We start from the raw sequence: 16,232 nt of genomic DNA, 5'->3' as shown, positions 1-16,232 counted from the left end.
CGCCCGGCGGAGGGCGGTGCACGCGGAAGAGTGTCCCTCGAGTTCTGCCGACCGGCCGAGCGGTGTGCGGTATGGCGTTCCGGCAGGCGCTGCAGCTGGCGGCCTGCGGGCTGGCGGGCGGCTCAGCCGTTGTGCTTTTTACCGCCGTGGCAGTAGGCAAGCCGCGAGGCGGCGGGGATGTAGACACGCGTGCAGCCGAGCCGCCGGCCTGGGTGGGGGCCGCGCGGCCCGGGCCCGGCGTCTGGGACTCCAACTGGGACAGGTGCGCGGCCGGGGGTAGGGGCTGTTTCCTCCCATCCATCCAGGGAGGGCGGATGTCTCCCCTGAAAAGGATGGCGTGTGCATGAGCCAGGGTCCCCATGTCCCTTCCCCGTGTCCCTATTCCTCCTAGGAGTCCTGTGCTTGAACCGTCCATCCCTCCAAGGAGGGGACGGCCGTCCAGTCCCTTGGAGGGTCCTTGTTCAGGGACAGTGCATCTGAGCCTGGAATTCTAAAGCCTTTAAAATTTCCCACCAATACCTATTTATTTGTAGTCAAAGTCTTGATAACCCAGACAAAACTCTAGATTATCTCTCCTTGTCCATTGGAGGATCCTTGTTCAGCACAGTGCATCTGAGTCTGGAATTCTAAAGCCTTTCCGATTTTCATCTATCTATAGTCTTGATTTATAGCCCAGGCTAAACTCCAGATTTTCCTCTCAGCCTGCAGAGTTGAGATTACAGGCATACTGCTGTTCACTGTGAGGTCAAAGAACCCACGCTCGAAGTAGAACTGAGAGTTGAATTATGATTTAAGCTCGTTCCATATTTGCTTGCCATGTTTGCAGGTGTGTGGATCTACTGGGGAGTGAATGCATCTTTGTTAGGTGGGGATGACACAGGGCAGATGGATAAGCAACTGCAGGGTCTAGGAAGGGGTATATTCACGTGGTTAAGTCTGGTCTCCTCCTGCATAGCCTCATGGAGTCCATGGCTTCCTGTCTCTTGACAGTAGCTTCCAAATGTTTTGGTCTGGCCCAGACTCACATTCTTGCATCTGCAGTAAGACTCTGGCTTGGTCAGGTGTGGGACTAGCACCCCTGGTTAACCTTATCCAGGTAATCCTGGAGCCAACACCACACTTCCCAGACTTTCCTCTTCCACCGGTTTTTAAGTAAATTTTTGGCAGGTTTGACATTTGCTTTTCTAGCCTCCCACATTTAACTGCAAGTAGCTTCAGTTCCTTCAACCCCTACACACCCAGCCCATTGAGCCCTCAACCAGTGACAACCACTATCCCAGTGACTGCTGAGCATTTAAAACGTGTTTAGTGTGACTGAGAAAGCAGCTCTATTTTTAAATTTTAACTTATAGTAATCCCTTGGTATCCTGGAGGATTGGTTCCAGATCTGTACACATACCAACTTTGGGTGCTTATGATTGTATAGTATTTTCAGATAACCTAGGCACATCCTCCTATATACTTAAATAGTCTCTAGATTATTTATTATTCCTGGTACCATGTAATTGCTACCTAAGTGGTTGTTAGCTTGAAATATAGTCACAAGAAAAAAAGGCTTCTGTGTTCAGCACCGATGCATATCTTTCTGAATATTTTAATGCCTGTTTGGTTGAATATGTGGGATTCTCAGAGAAGGCTGAGTATATTTTAACTGATTTTATTATTTTTTCAAACCAGATCTTGTTACATAGCCCAAGTTGGCCTCAAATTTTGTAATCCATCTGCCTCAGTCTACCAAGTGTGGGAAGTAGACTCGTTCCATAACTAAATACAGCCAGGGACCCCTGCTTCTCTTTTGAATTTAAACCAAGGGGTATTGGTACATGTCTGTAATCCCAGTACTTGGAAGGCTAAGTGTTCAAGGCCAGCCTGGGTTACATAGATCCTGTCTCAAAAACATCAAAATGAACAGTGAAATAGCTAGCCACATAACTAGTAGATGCATAGTTTTAGGCTGTGCTGCAATGCCACTGATCCATACTCCCACAGGCTCTCCAGTCTCATGCACGAAGCATTACTGATCACTTTCTCCTTTTCCCCCCCTTCCTATATGTGTGGCTTGTATTTGTGTATGTGTGCTCATGTGTATGACAGCATGTGTGTGTGTGGGTTTGTGTAGCTATGGGAGACCCTAGGTAGGTATTGAGATTCTTCCTTGATCACTTTTCCACTTTATCCATTAAGGCAGGGTTTCTGAATCAACCTAGTTTGCTAATATGGATAGTCTCACTAGACAGCTTCTTCTGGGGATCCACCTTGAGGCTGGAGTCACAGGTGGGCTGCCTTGCCTACCCAGCATTTATGTGGGTTCTGGGGATCCAAATTCCAGTCCTCTTATTTGTGTTATAAGCGCATTAATCTCTGAGCCCTCTCCTCGGCCAGTCTTGACCACTGGCACTACAGTATGCATTTCAAGTTTTGCAAGTCTATTGTGTCCACTTTGTATCACTCAGAACATGCCTTGCTCTCAGCCTCATTGGATGAAGAGTGCAGGTGTGCTCTGTGAGGCTGGCCTCCCTGGGGCTAGTACTAGCCTTGGCTCCCTTGTCCTTTTCTAAGTACTAAAAGGTATCTTAGGAGAAAGGTCACAAGACAAAACACAATCTTCACCGCTAGACGAGAGCCGCTGTCTCTCATTAACCTTCGGAAAAGGAATGTGGAATCTGGAGAAGAAGAATTGGCATCCAGACTGGACCACTACAAAGCCAAGGCTACAAGACACATCTTCCTCATCCGGCATTCCCAGTACCACGTAGATGGCTCCCTGGAAAAGGACCGCACTCTGACCCCACTGGGTATGTGTTGGGTTCTGGACCTTGTAGATCCCTTGCTTGGCCTTGAAGGTGCTTAGTCCCCTCAAACATGAACATCAGCCTGCTTAGATAGGAGGCAGGCTCCCCCCCCCACCCCCTTTGGCATGGTGGAGGTGATGAGACATGGTCTCACTATGTAGTCGAGGCTGGTCTTAATTCTGAATCCTCTTGCTTCACCTCCCAGGTCGGTGGAATATGAGTACATGCCAGTGTGCCTGCTTGAGTTTACATTTTAAACAATTTCTTGTTTGAATAGCGTATGTCCTATCTGTCCACATACTCAAAAGTTGGATGGTAAGCAGTCTCCAGGTTAGTTTTCTAGCAGACTAGGCCACAGACCTGAGAAGTTGTTTCTGGCACCTGTACTTAACCAGGAGATACAGGTCACCATGTCTATCAGAAAATGATTTCCTAGCCAGGTGTGGTGGCACATGCCTTTAATCCTAGCACTTGGGAGGCAGAGGCAGGCAGATCATTGTGAGTTCAAGGCCAGCCTGGTCTACATAGTGAGTTCAGGTCAGCTGGGACTTCAGGGAGACCCTGTCTCAAAAAGAAAAAAAAAAAAAAGAAAATGATTTCCTAGGGTGTTTTCCCCCAGATGCTTAAAGTACGTTTGAGGAAAAGCATCTGTACTTTAAAACCAGTTTCCTTGTGACCCCTGAGAATCAGTTTGCGTATGTGCGTGTGTTTTAATGTGTATAAATATTTTGCCTTCATGTATGTATATAAATGCACCATATGCATACAGTGCCTATGGAGGGCAAAAAAGGGTGTCATATCCCCCGGAACTGGAATTACAAGTTACTAGCCACCATTTGGGTACTAAAACTGAACCTGGTTCCTTTGCAAGAGAAGCAGGCGCTCTTTACCACTAAGCCATTTCTCTAGCCCTAGGTGTTTTGTTTATAAGACAAATTTGAACTTTGTAGTCTAGGCAGGCCTTGAACTCACGGTAATCCTCCTGCCTCAGCCTCCTGAATGCTGGGTTTACAGGTTTATATCACCAACCCCAGTTGGGTTATGTTTTTGTGTCTGTTGTCACAAAGTAGTGGGCCACTTTGATGTTGAGACTTGATTTTATTCTCCTATTAGTACTGGGTAAACCCAGGGTCAGGTGTTCTACCAGTGAGCTATATCCCCAGCTGGGACTTGATTTTGGACATAGCAAAGTGTTCACATAAAACAGCTCGCAAGTTTGCTCACTGTTATGTAATCAGGTACATTCAGATTGAAGACAACTGGTTATCTTGTTGCTTTGCTCCAAGGCCCTGACCCTGGTTAAGCCCAGGACCTGTAAGGGCAGCATCCCCAGTGGTGCTTGATGGCACCTCATTGTGTAGTAAGTGGAGAGTCTGGGTATTTGAAATTCACAAGGGCATTTCTCCTTCAAGGTCGGGAACAGGCTGAACTCACAGGGCTCCGACTTGCAAGCTTGGGGTTAAAGTTTAATAAGATTGTTCATTCCTCCATGACTCGTGCTGTAGAGACCACAGACATCATCAGTAAGCACCTGCCAGGTGAGTGCTAGATACCCACTGTGCTGAGGGTAGAGACGCTCCTGGGATGTAACACTGAACAAGTCTCTGCTTTTTCCCAGGTGTCTCCAGAGTCAGCACAGACCTGTTACGGGAAGGTGCCCCCATTGAGCCTGACCCACCTGTGTCTCATTGGAAGCCGGAGGCTGTGGTAAAAATGACATCTCTTGGGCCACTGGCCTAGGGCAAGGTTTGCCCTTTGACCTTAGCCTTGTCTACTCCCATACTGCCAATTCTTTGCTCTGCCCCCAGCAGTATTATGAAGATGGAGCCCGGATTGAGGCTGCGTTCCGTAACTACATCCACCGGGCGGATGCCAAGCAAGAGGAAGACAGCTATGAGATCTTTATATGCCATGCTAATGTAATCCGCTACATTGTATGCAGGTAGGTGCCATTAGGTAGTTAGTGTTCACAGTCCACTGTGTCAGTGTCCAGTTCCATTACCACCATCAGCCACCTAGGACAGGTTGTATCCTTCCCGGCTTTTGAGTTTCCTCAGTCTTGTCTCAGAGGGGGGACCCTGGTAAGGTCTGATGCATTATCTGTAGAATGCCTGCTCATCTTACCTTCCTCTGCTGTACCAATGATAAATCCCTGGTAGAAATGGCTGTGACATGGTCAAGGAGCTGTGTGCTCCCCTCCATTACCATGTGCAAATGATGAGTATCTAGGGACCAGGTGAAGTTGTTTCTTGCACACTTGTCCCAACTGCCTCTTGGTGGATGCTGCCAGTAGCAGTCAGCACTGAGCTTGTGTAGAGATTTTGTTTCCCTTTCCTGTTAGTATCAGACCTTCTATAAGCACTGTCTCCCTCCATGTTTATGTCTGAACAGTGTGGACACCTTGTGAGTCAGGATCCCTGACTGCTAGTCCTGTGCATGTGATTGGATATGTGGACAGTCACCTTGTGCATCAGGATCTCTGACTTAGTTTGCTGCTCAGTCTGCTCTGTTTTTGGTTTTCCTTACTCTGTGTACAACTCCAGGCTCATGCCATTTTCCCATGGTAGTCCTTGTTTTGGCCTCTTTTCGATGGGTCCCAGGTGGTTCTAAGTCTCCAAACATGGGTGCTAGAAATTGAACTGGCCCCCTGGAAGTACAGCAAGTGCTCTTTGTGACACTGGGCCATCTCTTTTGCCCCACTATTCCTAACTCTTAAAACATGAAAATGCCGTAGGTGTCATGAACCATACCCTTTATCTAGTGGAAAACAAATGCACTAGCATCACTCCTGCCAAGCACATTTCTTTTTTTGTTTTGGACACATGGTCGTCTTTTGTAGCCCCAGATGGCCTGAACTTTGCTATGGAGACCAGGCTGGCTTGATCTCACAGAGATCCACCTACCTCTGCCTCCAGAGTGCTAAGACTAAAGGCATATGCCACTATGCCTGGCTCCAGGCACATTTCTGACTCACACAAAGCCTAAGTTGGACCTGAGGCCCTGTCCCCACCAGTCAGATCCCTTATTTGGTGGACTAGTCAGACCTTTTCTGAGAATCCCTTCCTTGAAGACAATAGCACCTGAGTTACTGATCCAGCTGAATGCCTACTTCAAAAGGCTGCCAGCCTTCTCCCCAAGCAAAACAGCTCTGCCCCACCCTGAGCTTTCTGTTACCATCCTTTTCTCTCCAGAGCACTGCAGTTTCCCCCGGAAGGCTGGCTCCGCCTGTCCCTCAACAACGGCAGCATTACCCACTTGGTGATCCGACCCAACGGCTGCGTTGCACTGAGGGCCCTCGGGGACACAGGGTTCATGCCCCCGGACAAGATCACCCGGTCCTGAAGCTGCCTGAAAGATTACCTCTCCTCCTCTGCTGGTAGCCTCGCTGCAGCCTACCCTTGTTCCCGTTTAGGCAGAGCTGCAACTTCATGTTGTCTCCAGAAAGAGGGTATTTCAAATGCCACGTTTTAGGTGCTTATTTCTGGTCCAAGCCACAGAGGGAAACTTACGGGTTTGGTGGCCTTTTTGAAAGCTTTTCTATTTTACTAGCATAGCCCTATGGGGTATGGACAAGAACCTCCTCAGGAAGAAGGGAGGCCTATCCTGAGGACTAAACAGGCCTGGCTGTGCCATATCAGGTGACCACAGCAGTTGAGCAATCACCAGGGGCCACAGAAAATCTGTCGGGCAAGACCACAGGGTTCTCAACTCATTTCGTTTTGTGTACTCCTAGAACCTTCTGTTGCTTAAATATTTGTCAAACAGTACATGGATTCTTGCTTTGAAAACCGACTTGTAAGCTAAGAGATTCTGTTACTATTACATTGACTCATTGAAGGGAAAGAGGGACTTGACCTCCTGTAAGGTAGGTATCAGCTATGAGAAGTAAGGTTGCAAAGGGGCTGTGGCCTGTATGTGGCAGGTAGATAATGGCCCTGAAGGAGGTTCTTTTGTGGCAAGGAAACATCCCAGACTGACCAGATAAGGTGGCATATGTAAAATTCTAGTACTTGGGAGGCTGAGTTGAGGGTGGATCATGAGTTTCAGGCCAGCTTGAGCTACATAGAAGGACGTTGTCCTAAAAACAAAAATGTCCAGACTGACAGTTCCATTTTGGCTCCTGCTCATCTTTGGGTATTTAGGAATGATGTGTCTATTCCAGACATTCTGATAATTTGAGAAAATCTTGGTTTGTGTGGGGTTATTTTGTGTGTGTCTGTGGATGGTTTTTTGTTTTGCTCTTTGAGACAGGATCTTACTGTCTCAAAGTTGGGACCCTTCTCAGTCTTCTGAGTGTTGGGACTGCAGATGTGTACCACCATACCTGGCCCCAAAAAACAGTATAATTTCTATAAAGTATTGAGCATTTTCTGTAATCAGTATAATGAATTGGAATATTTGACCCATTTCTCTGTCCTCTTTGGAAATAAGTATGTAATAAAATTTTACTCTTTGTTTTAAAGTACTAATTGTGATTGTTTTTTTTTTTTTAAAAAAAAAACAAAAACACCCCAAGAAACAAGTGGTATCACCAGTGGCCCTGTCTCAGTGTTTCTGTCTGTAGGGCTGGTGGTTAACCAAGCATCCTCCTAGGACTTCCTTCCTGAATCCAGGAGGTAAGCATGCTTCTTGTCCCACAGTAGGCCTGAGAGGTGTCACCTGGAAGTAGCTGTGACCACCACATGCCACTTTCTAGTAGTAGTTGAGGCAGACATGCCAGGGTCTGTGTGTCAACTTCTAAACACAAAGCTCCACCTCACCTGACCTGATGGGAAGGTGGGTACATTTTACAGGGAGGCAGAGACTTCCCTAGATCATTGTACTAAGGATATTCCCCACATGTCACAGTCCCCCATAGCTAACCTCTAAGGGCAGGCAGTATTTTAGAAGCTCTGAGGTAAGGCCATCTCCTAGTATGTGAGATGTGTTAATCTTTTCAGGAGGCAACAGTCATCTACAGGGTGCAGTGCAGTGATTGTTCTTAACAGCAGTGATCTTGTAAACTGATACAAGGCTATGGGCCTAAGACCTTGAGGGTACATTCAGCCCGATCCCATCATCAGCTGCCTTCTCTGCAGACTCCATCATCTCTCCACATCACAGTGAGTCAAAAATCACACTATAAAGTGACAGCTGAAAATGACTTAGATGAAGGAAGCTGGAGGGAGGACCTGCAGAAGTCTTAGTTGATCATGAGACCAGTGATCCAATAGGTTACAAATGCTTCTGTAAAATCCCCCAAATAAAACCCAAGTATACTAATTGTTAGATTTGAAACCACGCACATGAAGTTGGGCTTTTAGATTCTGTAAAGTTAAGCCGGGAACTCAAGCATTTGGTTCATTTTAAGAGCTAAGTTCTGGACATAAACTGTTTTCTTAAAAGTAAGTTTTAATTTTTAGTTTTCTTATCTAACATAAACCCTCAGCTAGCTCTTTCGGCTAACTTTTTCTTGCTGGGTCTTTTTCTACTAGATTTTTCTGTCACCATAGGGCCTTATAGCCTTGGCAGTGAAGATGACTGTTTCTGCTCAGTGGGTGATGGGTACATGGAGCAGGTCTGAGCTAGAAGCAAGGAGGGGTAGACACCCAGCATCAGGAAGGCCTTGAGGACCTTCAGTCTTGACCTACCCATGCTGTGACTACCTGGGCTGGAATGAGTGCCCCAAAAGCCCACTTTAGAGAAGAACCTGAGCTGGGCATGGTGGCACATCTTTAATCCCAGTACTTGGGAGGCAGAGACAGGTGGATCTCTGTCAGTTTGAGGCCAGCCTGGTCTACATAGCATGTTTCAGACCAGCTGGGGCTACAAGGAGACCCTGTCTCAAAAAAAAAAAAAAAAAAAAAAAGAGAACCTGGTCAAGGTGTTTGAACAACTTCGGTTTTAGAGACCCAGTGATACTATGATGGAAAATGTTTCCTGGTTCTTGTCTGTCCATGTCTGTCCCCTTCCCTCCCCACTGGTGCTGGACATTCCCTGGACAAATGATTAAAAAGATGCCATAACAGTGGTAACAATACTGTTAAGTCTGGCCAAAACAAGATCACACACCTGTGTAACTGAGAGAATCTGAAAGAAAGGGTGGAATGATGTGCCACTAAACGGCACTGATTCCTCTTGACTGTTGTGTTGTACTTCATTCCAACAGAATTTCCTATGAGACAAATGAGAAATAATAGTATACTTTGTTAAGTCTGACTCAAGAAGACAACATGAAGTCCTAACCATTCATTTCCCCTGAAAGTAGTTAATATTTCTAGAAAGATCCAAACATCCAATAGTCTTTGGTGGTAGTTCCTGTGACAGTAAAGAAAGCAACTTATTTTACCAACATCATGCCCTGCTTTTCTCTAGAATTGAGCAGTGGAATTTTTGGAGTCTATTACAAGCCTATCCATGCCACATTCCACTTTGGGAAGCATGTCTTACACACCCATAATCATACAATATAAACCAATGGTTGTTAACAAATAGGTTTCCCACTGCCATGATACCAACTGTATTAGAATAAGGGCTAAAAACCAGCAAGTAAACCAGGCCAGAAGTTCAAGGCCAGCAGGGCAACATGGTGAGACCCTTGTCTCAAAATAAAACACATCACTACGATACTCTCAGATTAGTGTACTTCTCTGTGAAAATACTGCTCACAGTTTTACTAAAAAGGAAATTCTATCCAGGCACAGGTAAGTGATATATCTGAAAGCTCTGTAAAAATGTTTCATTAAACAATGTTTAAAGGACATAGACTCTCTAGGTGATTACCAACAGGCATCAGACCTTCACATAGGTGGAGAAAACAGTCCAAAGGTAGTTTAAAGCTTAAAAACAGGCTGGTGAGATGGCTTAGCAGCTAAAGACACTTGCCTTTAAGCCTGAAGACCTGAATCTGACCTCTGAGACCTACATGAGAAATGACTCTTACCAGTTTTCCTTTGACTCCACACACACATAAATAAATGTCATTTAAAAAATTTAAAAACTGCATCCTGTAGAATTAGGGCAAAACCAATAATTTTTATTTGAGTATTGACAATAAAAAAAAAAAACAGAACAATATGGTAAGATTTCAGAGAAAATACATCAGAGCTGAATGTAACATGCAGATTCTGATTTCTTTTGAGAACAAAGATGTTTTTGAATGTTTTTTTAAGACAGGCTGTGTATTTTGTCTTAGATCTAGATTTCATCTGCTACACGAGGAATGAAAATACCAAGTAACAAATTTCTGAATTCTCAATCCTGAATTTCAATTCCAATATTCCTGACCTATGTCTTACCAGATGAAATAAATTTTTTAAAAATTCCAATTCAGAATTTTTAATAGAAAAGAATCTTACTCTTAGTAGCATTGTACAATCTCGAAATCTAAATTCAGGAAAATTAAAAATGACTTATAAAAGGCACTGAAGTTGGCAAGAGCCATGGTAGTTTGTCATTTTGGATTAAGCACTCAAAAGTGTCTACAAAATACTACTCCATGTGAAAGTGGTTATATCAAACAACCAGGACCTACCTTAAGGAGGTGGTTTCATCTTGGCACTTTGGGGTGTACAATGCCACTCTCTATGCAGATCTCTTGGGGCTAGCACCAAGGGAAAGGCTAAAATAAACATCAGTAACTGAAATGGACTCAAACTTTCAGGTTTTATACTGTAATGATCTTTAAATGAATTCTGAAATATGAAATACATGTCACTTAATCCATATGCTTCACAAAGTCTCAGGATAAAATTTAAAACTAGAGAACAATTTATGGACTACTTAATTATCACTACACTAGCAACTAAGTAAAGCATACAAAAGTGCTGGTAACAAATTAAGAAAACTGTTCAGTTATTGCTGTAACATCTTTTTCCTTACGACAAAAGGTTTTTTTTTTCAGAGCTGAGGACCAAACCCAGGGCCTTACACTTGCTAGGCAAGCGCTCTACCATTGAGCTAAATCCCCAACCCCTACAAAAGGTATTTTTATATGCTGATAGTATTTTGAGCACTGTTAGAAAAGTCTGAGATAGTCGAGGCCTATTTGCTTCCTGCCACCTGCCTTCTTACCATTGAAACAACTAGGATTGAGTGATACATATTTTGCCATTGCATACCAGAAAGCTGCTCCCCCAGGACTGAGACAACACACAATTCACCTGTTTGGAAACAGCGGATGTGCATGCAGGTACTGCAGAGATGTTGCTACTAACAACTACAGGTAGCCAGCCTCAACTAAAGCAACAGCTCTCTTGTCCATCAACTGCCTTTGCATCTTTGCTCCATTCCAAAACTAGAAGTCTCTACCTGAAAAGTGCATCATTGCTATAGCCACTAGCTTCAGACAACTTGCTCTGAGTTTGCTTTCATTAACTTGTTTTTCAGACAGGGTCTCACTATGTATCTCTGGCTGGCCTTGAACTCCCAGAGATCCACCTGCTAAATCCCCAACCCCTACAAAAGGTATTTTTATATGCTGATAGTATTTTGAGCACTGTTAGAAAAGTCTGAGATAGTCGAGGCCTATTTGCTTCCTGCCACCTGCCTTCTTACCATTGAAACAACTAGGATTGAGTGATACATATTTTGCCATTGCATACCAGAAAGCTGTTCCCCCAGGACTGAGACAACACACAATTCACCTGTTTGGAAACAGCGGATGTGCATGCAGGTACTGCAGAGATGTTGCTACTAACAACTACAGGTAGCCAGCCTCAACTAAAGCAACAGCTCTCTTGTCCATCAACTGCCTTTGCATCTTTGCTCCATTCCAAAACTAGAAGTCTCTACCTGAAAAGTGCATCATTGCTATAGCCACTAGCTTCAGACAACTTGCTCTGAGTTTGCTTTCATTAACTTGTTTTTCAGACAGGGTCTCACTATGTATCTCTGGCTGGCCTTGAACTCCCAGAGATCCACCTGCCTCTGCCTCCTGAGTGCTGGGATTCAAGGCGTGCACCACCATGCCTGGCTTCATTAACTTTTTCAAAATATCAGACATTTGACTTTTACTCAGGACATTTGTATTTTCTAAAAGTCCTGTACTCTCAAAGTGAGAATTAAGTTATTTAGAATACATTTTTTTTCATGGAATTTTACCAATAAGCAAGTATTATTATTCTTTTTCTTTTAAAAACAAAGGAAACAAACCCTAAGAATGAGCAATGGGTGGCCCTACAGAGCTGTGAGCTGAGCCATGTGTGCCATCCTGCGGAGGTGGCTTCCGTGTGCAGGACTGTAGCGCCCAGGGCTGCCCAGGCCAGGGGAGGAGGTGGTGTAGCCAGGTTTGCTGGGGCTGCTGCCAGCAGGACTCCTTTGCCCTGGACTGCTGCTACGTGGGAGGCTAAGATCCAGCAGCTGAGATGTGAACTTTCCTTTCAGTGCAGGACTTGGCCAACTGAAGAAACAAAAAAAGAGATGTTACCAGAGAAAAGTATAGCTACAAAGTAGAGATTTAAGGACAGGGCAAGACATAGGCATGCCACCCAAGGTGCAGAGAGGAGCTATTTCTAACATTAAAGATTTTCAACACAAAACCCATGTCACCCCAAACTACAAATCCTGGATGCTGCCATCACTGCTGCAGCTTGGCAGGAACAAACCTGGCCTGCTTTTCTACTCAGTGGGGACCTGCATTGTGGCCATAGCAACATGGAAACCTAGACTTGCAGCCACACAGGTTAGCTTTGCCATTCTGAGAAAGCCACCCATGCATGATGGCCCTGTCACAGTCTCTGCTCTCTGATGTCCTGATAGTACCTCTGTCTGTCTGAGGGTGAGTAGCACAGGACAGCGCTCTTCCACCTGTGGACAGCTGGGTACCGATCAGGATCAATACGCGCCCACTCGAGAGCTGCCAAAACATCCCGATCTAGCTTTGATGGCTCCTCTCTAGAATGCAGAACAGAAAAAAAAGCAAAAGTAGAAACACTTTGAATTAAAAATATTCCAAAGATTTTCAAAATATCATTGCATTTTTAACACAAGAACCAATCTGGAAGTGCTGGAGAGATGGTTCAGTGGTTAAGAGCACTTACTCCTCTCACAAAGAACTGAAGTTTGGTTCCTAGCACCCATCTTATATGGCTCTCAACTGCCTTTAACTCCAGCTCCAAGAGAATCTGGCCTCTGTAGGCACCCACACTCAAGTGTACAAACATATGGTATGCAGGACCAGAGCACACAGTTCTTTCAGCTAAGTACTGTAGGGGAAGGTAAAGACACCAGCTGGGTTCTCCATGGTAGTATGTACCCTACTATTAACATGTTTTGGACTTCTAAAACAAATTAAACTTAGGGCAGATCAAATATTTCTGGACACTGGATCAGCACAGTTCTGGAAGACCCTGAGGAACATAGAGAAGCTACACAACTCCTATAAACAGTGCCACAAACATCTCTCACCCAGAAAGGAAGAGCCTCCTGGTGGAGTCTCCTATGGCAGAGGAGGACACAGGTTCTAGGCCAGCCTGAACCGTAAGCTGGGGGTTAATGCGTCCCAAAGACATTTCAGCCACTGCAGCTGATACTTCCTTGTTAGTCCTGACTTGATTATCTCTAAGGCTGGCTGTTGCAAGGGGAGGTTCCAGGAAGTCACTTCCTACTGCATCCTTTCTTGAAGTCATTATCTTCTTATCTTCTATTTTCTTATTTTTATTTGGTGTCTTGAAAAGGCTACCACCTTGCTTTTGCAAATTCAGTTTATCAAACTCAAGAATCAAACTAGAAACAGGTGATGGAAAGGCCTCCTCTCCATTGGAGGCTTCTAGTTCCCTCCCACCCGAGGTCCTGTGGTTCAGAGGATGACAAAGCCCATTTCTGCTGTCATGGGCACAGTGCCTGCTTGAGGCTTCTCCACAGTTCACCTTCTGCCCCAAGGGAAAGGTGCCACATTCAGAGTTTTGGAATTCATTGATTGTGGGCTGACTCTGACTTTGGACTGTATTCTGCCGGTTTTTAATTTCTTCTAAGCTCATGTTCATGTCATCATCTTCATCTAGAAATGCTCCAACAGAGATAGAATTGCTGTGCTTCTTCCTACTGCCTGTGAGGGCAACAAAGCAGCATGTCAGTGTGCAGGATGGAACTAGAGAGTCTTCACGCAAGTGCACTGTAACCCTACAACCCAAGCAAGAAATGACTAATTCAAAACCTGGTCAGGTTCTAAGACAGAGCTGATTACATTATTCCTGAGAAATGTATGCAGGACAACACAGCCATCTTTCAGGTCCCTCTCCTCCCTCAAAGGCAGGAACAAACAGGAAAACCACAGGCAAGGGCAGGACTAGGCAGCAAGGCAGACAAGGCAGAGGTGCCCTGTAGCCAATTCTCCCTCGGCTCTGACCTGACAGGGCTCTAGAAATATCACATAGAACAATCCCATGAAAAACTTCGGCTTTTGCCGGGGTTGGTGGCACATGCCTTTAATCCCAGCACTTGGGAGGCAGAGGTAGATGGATCCTTGTGAGTCTGAAGCCAGCCTAGTCTACATAGGGAGTTCCAGGCCAGCTGGGGCTATAGGGAGACCCTGTCTCAAAAAAAAAAAAAAAAAAAAAAAAAGATAAGAAAAATTGCTGTTCTATTCCATGGACGAAATACAACAGCAACCTGAAGTAATGCTGCTGTAGCCACTGCAACTATGGTGCTTATCACCCAAAAAATTAGCTGACATTAACTGAGTGTATGCAGTCACATGAGGCAATAGCTTCAGAGTAAATGAGGCCACCTTCTAGCTTTCCTGACTCCAGCTCTGTGCAGCTACCTCCAGAGCCCTGTCATCACACTCTAAGATGAAAACTGTCTTTACTCTAGCACTATGCTCCATATTCAAGGTTGCTTCCTGATACCTGTTTCTTATTTTTTATTATTATTGTATAATGTGCGGAGGGGGGGGGCGGTGTGCCATGGTGCATATCTGGAGGTCAGACGGAAACAAACTTTGTTGAGTTGGTTCTCTTTCTACCTTTATGTAGGTTTTAGGGATTGAACTCTGGTCACCAGGCTTGTGTGGCAAGCACCTTCACCTGCTGAGCCATCTCACAGGCCCTGACTTGTTTTTTCTTATGTATATGTAGATTATGTTCTTTCCTCCAACTGTTCCAGGAAATTCAATTTGTAAACAAAGTGCCTTATTGGTCAGTGGTTCAATTTTAGCATTGGAAAGCTTTAAATTATATTTGTTTTAATTTCTATTTTGGTAGACTTGAAGCTCCAGTTATTGTAAAGTTTCTGCTTGACTTTTAAATTTACGGCTTTTTGTTTTTTGGGACAGGCTCTCCCTGTTGTATTCCTGGCTTGCCTCTCTGTATGGCTTAGGTTGGCCTCCAATTTCCCATAATCTTCCTGTCTCTTGCCTCCCAAATTTTGGGATTACAGGTGTACACTACTGCACCCAGTAAACTTTACTTTTTTTTTTTAAGACAGGGTCTCATGCAGCGCAGGCTGGCCTCAGACTAAGTAGCTAAGATCTGCCTCCAACCTGCTCTTCCTTTGCTCACCTCCCACTGCTGGCATTATAGTCACCCAGCACCATACCCGGCTAACTATAGTTTTGATTTTTTTTAATAGGTCTTAATTTTATTTCTGATTCTAATGAAAAGTTTTCTGAGGTGAAAGTCTCAAGAGAGGACTACTGGACAAACAGCAACTATAAGTCATTAGGGCTGGTGGTGCTCAGAATGATAACAGTATAGAGGTACAGGGAGAGGAAGAAGGAGTGCAGAACTCTTCCTAGACCCAAAGGACCCAGTGAGAAGGGCTCCTCCCCTGTTCCAGCTCCCTGCAAGTGTATTGTCAGTTTACTAGGTTTTTAGTTTTCTTTTAATTACAAAATGACATAGGTGCTGGATGTGGTGGCGCATGCCTGTAGTTGCAGCACTTGGGAGGCAGAGGCAGGCGGATCTCTGTGAGTTAAAGGCCAGCCTGGTCTACATGGCGAGTTCCAGGCCAGCTGGGGGACAGGGAGACCCTGTTTCAAAAAGAACCAAAAAAAAAAAAAAAAAAAAAATATAAAGTAACATCAAACTGAGCTGAAAAAAAAGACTTACCCAGAATAAGACAAGAGGGTTAAAGAATGACCAAGCCCAGAACAATAATAAGGAATGATCTAATATTCCAATTAAAAATCCAGTTGTCAGATGCACAAGACAAGATTTGACTATATAGTTCAAGTATATGTATTTTAGAAACATCACAGGCTAAACATAAAGGATGGAAGAGAGGTGTAACATGCATGCAATCATAACACATAAGAAGCTCATGTGGCTACATGGAGTAGACTCCCAGGCAAAGAGTCCTACAGACAATGAGCTACATGTTATAATAATGTAAGATCAAGCATCAGGGGCCTTACACATCTGAGTGTGTACAAACCTAACAGGGCTTCTCAATACAATGTGTACAGGGCAACAGAACTAGGAAGAAACAATTCCACAATCACTGTTGACAATTTTAACATCT

General features: G+C 44.7%; 2 protein-coding genes across 8 annotated transcripts in view; one reads left to right on the top strand and one right to left on the bottom strand.

The window, feature by feature from the left end:
• Positions 1 to 7,254, top strand: Pgam5 (PGAM family member 5, mitochondrial serine/threonine protein phosphatase). Of its 5 annotated transcripts, none has more exons than XM_008853725.3 (6): positions 1 to 262; positions 2,560 to 2,795; positions 4,205 to 4,330; positions 4,411 to 4,499; positions 4,601 to 4,734; positions 5,984 to 7,254. In XM_008853725.3, exons 1-6 carry the CDS (start codon positions 72 to 74, stop codon positions 6,132 to 6,134), a joined length of 927 nt encoding a protein of 308 aa, XP_008851947.3. In that variant the 5' UTR covers positions 1 to 71; the 3' UTR covers positions 6,135 to 7,254. The 5 variants fall into 5 exon arrangements, with proteins under 5 accessions (XP_008851947.3, XP_008851948.3, XP_017658859.2 ...); XM_008853726.3 differs by having other exon boundaries at positions 2 to 262; positions 2,578 to 2,795; XM_017803370.2 differs by having other exon boundaries at positions 2 to 262; positions 4,604 to 4,734.
• A 3,422-nt stretch (positions 7,255 to 10,676) lies between these two features.
• Ankle2 (ankyrin repeat and LEM domain containing 2) overlaps positions 10,677 to 16,232 on the bottom strand; it is a 31,993-nt gene continuing 26,437 nt past the window's right edge. For 2 of the 3 annotated variants that reach the window (XM_008853721.3, XM_029556451.1), the window contains 3 exons: positions 13,179 to 13,818; positions 12,534 to 12,665; positions 11,651 to 12,171 (listed from right to left, as the gene is read on the bottom strand). In XM_008853721.3, coding sequence (XP_008851943.1) covers positions 11,949 to 12,171; positions 12,534 to 12,665; positions 13,179 to 13,818 — 995 coding nt within the window. In that variant the 3' untranslated portion in view covers positions 11,651 to 11,948. Of the gene's footprint in view, positions 11,211 to 11,650; positions 12,172 to 12,533; positions 12,666 to 13,178; positions 13,819 to 16,232 lie in introns of those variants that run through there. The other variant, XR_001872926.2, reaches the window with a different exon arrangement.

The sequence above is a fragment of the Nannospalax galili genome, unplaced genomic scaffold (genome assembly GCF_000622305.1).
Source record: "Nannospalax galili isolate Female #2095 unplaced genomic scaffold, S.galili_v1.0 scaffold566, whole genome shotgun sequence".
NCBI classification, from domain to species: domain Eukaryota; kingdom Metazoa; phylum Chordata; class Mammalia; order Rodentia; family Spalacidae; genus Nannospalax; species Nannospalax galili.
The sequence above is the reverse complement of the archived record's forward strand: the minus strand, read 5'-3'. Positions and strand labels throughout refer to the sequence as shown.